The sequence below is a fragment of the Lucilia sericata genome, unplaced genomic scaffold (assembly GCF_015586225.1).
Source record: "Lucilia sericata isolate MDLA Ls3-8-SP2 unplaced genomic scaffold, ASM1558622v1 Contig000078F_arrow, whole genome shotgun sequence".
In the NCBI taxonomy this organism is placed as follows: Eukaryota; Metazoa; Arthropoda; class Insecta; order Diptera; family Calliphoridae; genus Lucilia; species Lucilia sericata.
In genome coordinates, this window is record NW_023994111.1 from 165,581 (window position 1) to 172,001 (window position 6,421).

At 36.3% G+C, this 6,421-nt stretch overlaps 2 protein-coding genes across 2 annotated transcripts; both read right to left on the minus strand.

Moving 5' to 3' along the window:
- Positions 1-424: 424 nt before the first annotated feature.
- LOC119616534 lies at positions 425-3,654 on the minus strand. Its single transcript, XM_037972940.1, has 2 exons — positions 3,535-3,654; positions 425-3,502 (listed from the first exon to the last, which is right to left on the minus strand). The coding sequence occupies exon 2, from the start codon at positions 3,485-3,487 to the stop codon at positions 425-427; it is 3,063 nt and encodes a 1,020-aa protein (XP_037828868.1). The 5' UTR covers positions 3,488-3,502; positions 3,535-3,654.
- Positions 3,561-5,587, minus strand: LOC119616525. Its single transcript, XM_037972927.1, has 2 exons — positions 3,657-5,587; positions 3,561-3,564 (listed from the first exon to the last, which is right to left on the minus strand). The coding sequence occupies exons 1-2, from the start codon at positions 5,585-5,587 to the stop codon at positions 3,561-3,563; spliced, it is 1,935 nt and encodes a 644-aa protein (XP_037828855.1).
- Positions 5,588-6,421: the final 834 nt, after the last annotated feature.

Genomic DNA, 6,421 nt, shown 5'->3' on the forward strand with positions numbered 1-6,421 from the left:
TAAATATTTTAATAATGCGCGAGAGATTTGCCGTACATATGATGTTGCTCATGTGCAGGTTCGATTACTACTGTCTTTAAAATTAAAAAATAATGTTTATGGACCACAAAGAATTTACAAATTATAAATATCAAGTGGTCCGTTATCCAAAAACAAAAATATTCAACTATTGTTGGTACACACATTATGCTTACTTATATTTAAATAAATAACAAATGCATGTACGTACACGACAGAAAGAAGAATGACAAAAATTTGCACTAACAATAATACACTCATTAACAGACGCAGTATTAATAACAACAACATTAAGGGTATTGGAAAGTACGAACGAAAAAACAAACAAGTAATTAAACAGTCGGTGACAAAAAATATGATCTCCTCCAACATTCTCCCCCCGTTGAAAGGTCTGCGTTTCAAGATCCTATAAATTAGGTAAAGGGGCCACCTTGTGTATAGGTCGCCGACAAAAACCATTAGCAGATTTTAATTCGACTACTCGTACATGTCCATCAGTACCAAAAATTGTTTTTGTGACTCTTGCAAGGAGCCAATTCTGTGGTGGAGTATTATCTTCATGGATAATGACTAGTTGTCCAATATTGATATTTGGTTGTGTTTTAGACCATTTCGAACGTTGTTGTAGCGATAAAAGATAATCTCGGGACCACAGTTGCCAAAATTGATTTTTGAGATACGAAATTTGTTGCCATCGATTTAATGCGGATAACTTTGAAGAATCAAAAGTTTCCTGAGGTATGGACACCAACGATGAACCAATTAGCAGATGACCGGGAGTAAGTGCTTCTCCATCATTAGGGTCATCTGACATTGGAGCTATAGGACGAGAGTTCAATATAGCTTCTATTTCGACAATTAAAGTTTGTAGTTCTTCAAATGTAAGGCGAGCTTGAGCAAGATTTTTTACTAATAGGGTTTTAGCAGATTTAACAGCGGCCTCCCACAATCCACCAAAATGTGGGGCACGAGGAGGGATGAAACAAAATTCGAAGCCATTTTGAGTACAATGCGTCTTGATTTCTGATACGATTTTATTAGAGAGCAATTTATCTTTTAACTCTTTGAGTTTATTGTGGGCACCTGTAAAATTTGTCGCGTTATCGCAAAAAATGCGTTGCGGTAGGCCACGTCGACTAACAAAGCGATTTAAACAAAGTATAAAATTGTTTGTGGACAAATCGGAAACGAGCTCCAAGTGAGTTGCCTTTGAGCTAAAGCACACAAAAACTGCGACGTAAGTTTTATAAGGTACCTTTCCACGAATACGATACGAAGTTAAGAATGGGCCACAAAAATCGACTCCACTGACCAAAAATGGTCGTTGAGCTCTTAGGCGATCAACTGGTAAGTTGCCCATTATTTGTCCAATCAACTTTGGTTTGTAGTGGAAGCAATGGACACAATTGCGAACCACTTTTCGAACTACTTCTCTGGCGTTAATTATCCATATTTTTTGACGAAGTATTCCAAGCAATACTTTGGGACCAGCATGTAAGTGAAGACGATGTAAATGCTCAATGTATAGCTTTACAAAGCGATGATTTTTCGGCAATAAAGCGGGAAAGCGAGCATCATATGGGATTGGAGCTTTCGATAATCTTCCACCCACTCGAATCAAATTAATAGTTTTGTTGTCAGTTTCCATTTGATGTACAAATGGAGCCAGTTTTTGCAAGGACGGTTGTACCAAATTATTGTTTAAAATGGCGTTTAACTCCACGACGAAGTTTTTACTTTGTATATGTGCTACTAATTTCCAAAATGTGTTCTCCAACTCCTGGGGTGGGAGATGAATGATGTTATTGGCTTTCAACAAAGGGTCTACCTTGCACCTATTACAAATTCGAAAAATGTATGTAAGTATCCGAAGAATTTTATAGTATGACGAATGCTTACCTATAATTTCATCTATGACGGACTCGGTGATGTCATTTGTAGTGCATTTAAGAGCCGTTTTTCTTCTTTCCAAAATTTCATCGGATTCATCAGTTATGTTTGCGGGCCAGTTACTAACATCTTCGAAAATAAATTTGGGACCATTAAACCAAATTGTACTAGGCAAGTCTGTAGCGCTACAACCACGAGACACAATATCGGCTGGATTACTTTTTGATGGCACATGCCGCCATATAACGTCTTGAGCTTGTTCTTGTAACTCTGAGACACGATTTGCTACAAAACAATTAAGGGTTGATGAATGTATCTTGAGCCATTGCAAAACAATTTTAGAATCCGTCCAAAAGAATATAGAAGATACAAATTTTCCGATTTTTGGTTTTATTTTTGACCAAGTTCTACTAAGTAATACGCACGCGCATAGTTCGAGACGAGGTAAAGACTGTGCTTTTATTGGAGCCACCTTCGATTTGGCGATTAACAAGGTAGTTTTATAAGAACCATTTTCTAAGACGCGATAGTAAATACAGCATCCAAATGCGCGTTGCGAAGCGTCGGCGAAGCCATGTATTTCGCCGAGTATGTTTTCCGAAGTAAAAACATATCGAGGTATTGTGATTTCATGAATATGTTCCAAATCTGCTTTAATTTGGAGCCACATCAATGTCAAACTATTGTTGAGGGGATCATCCCAACCAATGTTCTGGACCCACATCTCTTGGAGCAGCATTTTACAACGAACTACAATAGGGCTCAAGAGACCAAGCAAATCGAAAATTTTTGCTACTATCGATAAAATTGAACGTTTTGTGGGATTACTTACATCGGGCAAGTTAAAGCGAAACAAAAATATATCCTGAGTAGGATTCCAGGACATTCCAAGTGTTTTTGTAATATTTTCTTCAGTGGTTTTAATGGCAACTTCTTCGTCGTTGTTGGTTACGAAGTCTGGACAATTGCTATTCCACTTTGCGAGCTGAAGACCATGAATACTGAGAATTTTAATCATTTCAGATTTCTTGAGTTCTAAGATTTCGAGACTATCAGAGCCAGTGAGAACATCATCTACGTATAAATCCTCACGAAGTACCTTTGAACCAATGGGAAAAGTTGAACTGTGCTGATCGGCGATAAAAAACAAACTTCGAATAGCCAAAAACGGTGCTGCTGAGAGCCCATACGTAACGGTGTTTAGTTGAAACACGCATAGTTTGTCTTTTGAATTGGATCTCCAAAGAACCAATTGAAATTTACGATCACGTTCATCGACTAAAAATTGGCGGTACATTTTAGATATGTCTGCAGTGAGAGCAAATCTATTCAAACGAAACGAAAAGAGTGTGGTAACTAAATCTTGTTGTATAGTTGGGCCAACCATGAGTATATCATTCAAGGAATGATTCGAAGTTGTGCGAGCTGACCCATCGAAAACGACACGAAGCTTTGTTGTTGTACTCTCAGGCTTGAGAACACAATGATGAGGTATTATGTAATGTGGATGCGAAAGAGGACGATTATAGAGCGACATATGACCAAGTGCCAAATATTCGTTCACAAAATCGACATACATAGATTTTAAAGTGGGATCACGTTCCAATTTACGTTCGAGCGACAAAAATCTTCGTTTACTAATTTCGAAAGACTCACCTAAACAATTAGGATTTTGTTTAAATGGTAACCGAACTTGAATTCTTCGGTCCGAGTTAATTTGGACATTTTCGGTGAAATGTTTCTCACACGCTTGTTCCTCATTGGTAAATGTTTGAGGACCACTTACATATTCCTCAACTTCCCAAAATTTTCTCAATGTGTTATCAAGAATTGAAGTTGAAGAATCTAGGGCCAAATTACATGTAAGGGTCGAGGGATTTTTTTGATCCTTGAATTTTCCACCGACAATCCATCCAAAAACTGTATTAACAAGGCAAGGCATGCCATGTCCTAACGAAATGCGTCCTTCGAGCAACAAATCGAAAAATATTTCCGTACTAATTAACAAATCAATGCGTTGGGGCTTATAGAAAAGCGGGTCTGCGAGTTGTATGGTTTCTGGAATTGTGAACCTTGTTGTATCTATTTTTTCACCAGGCTGTTGGGCTGATATAGATTTCGTTACAGCAAATGTTGATGACCACTGAAATGAACCAATTCGGGATTTTATGGTAGCAGCGACAGAATATCTTATTTTTGTTTGAATTTCACTTATTCCAGAAACATCTTGACAATTTGGTAGAAAACGTAGTTTAAGTTTCTTGGCAGTTTCTTCTGTAATGAAGTTAATTTCAGAACAGGAATCCAGAAGAACTCTTACAGGTTGATAACAACCGAAACTATCTTTGATAAGAACCACCGCAGTTGGTATTATGGCTCTTTTGAACGAACGAGCTACTAACGATGTTGCATTATTTGTAGATGTTTCAGGAGGAGCTGGATTAACTGGTGCTGATTCCGGTTGAACGAAAATATGTAACGAAGTATGATGAGCGGACTGACAAACCCTACAACGACTACTAGAAGGACATTTCGAAACTAAATGACCCTTTCGAAGGCAGTTTATGCAATGCCCATTACGTTTTACGAAATTAAAACGTTCCGAAACTACGAGCGACAAAAATGATGAACAGATGGCGAGATGATGACCAGAGCTGTTACAATACGAACAAGTTGTGTTTCTATTCGAACTAAGAAAAGTATTTGCATTACGAGAAAAGTTTGATTTTGGCTTTGTGCCAGTAGAACTACTTTTTTGTTCACTTTTCTTTCCATGACTTTCCAAAAATTGACATCGATGACTCAAGATGTCATAACAGGTGTCCCATGAGGGCAATGATCTAAAATCTAGTTTTTCATCGTAATTCTGTTTAGAACTATCATCCAGCTTCGATAAAACAATATGAATTATAATAGCATTCATAATGTCTAATTCCGATCCAAGCGATAATAGTGAACCACGAATTGCAGAAACGGTATCTATGATATAACGTAATGAAACACTGTCGCCTTTGGACATTTCAGGAATGTTGAAAAGTGTTGTAATGTGTTCCAAGAAAATTAGTACTTTGTTGTCGTACCGCTCCCTCAACCTATCAAGGGCCTTCGGGTAATTCTCATCAGTCACTTGGAAAGGTTCCACAACTGATAGGGCTGGACCAGAAAGACAATTTAACAGATAATTGAATTTATCTACTGGCGTAATCGACGAATTATCATGAACCATATTATTGAAAGTAGTGATAAATCGTTTATAATCTGCGTACTTTCCATCGAAGCGAGGCAATTTTAACGAGGGCAAACGAGTTTGATTGGAAAGTCCGATCGAAGTGTTGAAGAAACTTTGTTCCATTGAAGTCGAACTACGAGTTTTGTTTAAGATGGACAACAATTTTGCCTTGGCTGCAATATATATTTCTTCTAAGTCACTCCTAGTGACATCGGAAGGACTTATTTTTTCAATTTGCCCTTGAATATGGGAAATCTGTTTGAAGTAGGACTCTAAAATTTCGAGCCGACATTGCAAAATTGTTGTATCAGCAGTATCTCCATCCTTATCGATTTTCTTTTCTAAACAAGTAATGTTTCTTTTCATTGTGGCCCTTTGTTGTTTCAAAGAGGCCAATTCTGGACTTCCAGAATCATTTAATTCTGGCATATCTTTGTCCTTGTTGGCCATTTTTTATATAAACTTTTCGAAAATTTATAACAAAATGTTTTATAGGAAATCTTCAAAAAATACCTATTACAAATCTTGTATCTTTTATTTGTACCAAGTATTTCTTGAACCACAAAAAATATTGAAACACAAAAATTAACTTGTTTTCTTCTACAAAATTTTGTTTAGGAAATAAATTTAATTTATTTGAGCCACAAATTATTGTAATTACAAAATAAAGGAATTTATTTTGTTCTACTAAAAAATGTGAAATCAAATAAATTTAATTATTTATTTGGACTACAAATTGGTTTTGAAATTACAGAAAAACAATTTTTTCTGTTCTACTAAGGAGAACAACAGCTCTTAAGTTGGCTCTAAGAATTTCTCGAAAGTATTTGCAACAGTACCACAAATTGGTTCTGCTGGAGCGAAAAGGCAATATTCGTGCAACTGGTATACACAAATTCTACAAAGATGTGGCTCTACGGGCCAGGAAATCCTCAAAACCAAATTAAATAATTGAGTTTTATTTAAAACTTAAGTGCCGTGTCCTGTCACGGTCGCCAAAAATGTCGCAATATAATAAAATACCTATTACAAAAATAAATATTTTAATAATGCGCGAGAGATTTGCCGTACATATGATGTTGCTCATGTGCAGGTTCGATTACTACTGTCTTTAAAATTAAAAAATAATGTTTATGGACCACAAAGAATTTACAAATTATAAATATCAAGTGGTCCGTTATCCAAAAACAAAAATATTCAACTATTGTTGGTACACACATTATGCTTACTTATATTTAAATAAATAACAAATGCATGTACGTACACGACAGAAAGAAGAATGAC

Excerpts from the sequence above, each read along its gene's own strand:
- LOC119616534 (XM_037972940.1), bottom strand. The coding sequence starts at position 3,487 with ATGTATGTCGATTTTGTGAACGAATATTTGGCACTTGGTCATATGTCG.
- LOC119616525 (XM_037972927.1), bottom strand. The coding sequence starts at position 5,587 with ATGGCCAACAAGGACAAAGATATGCCAGAATTAAATGATTCTGGAAGT.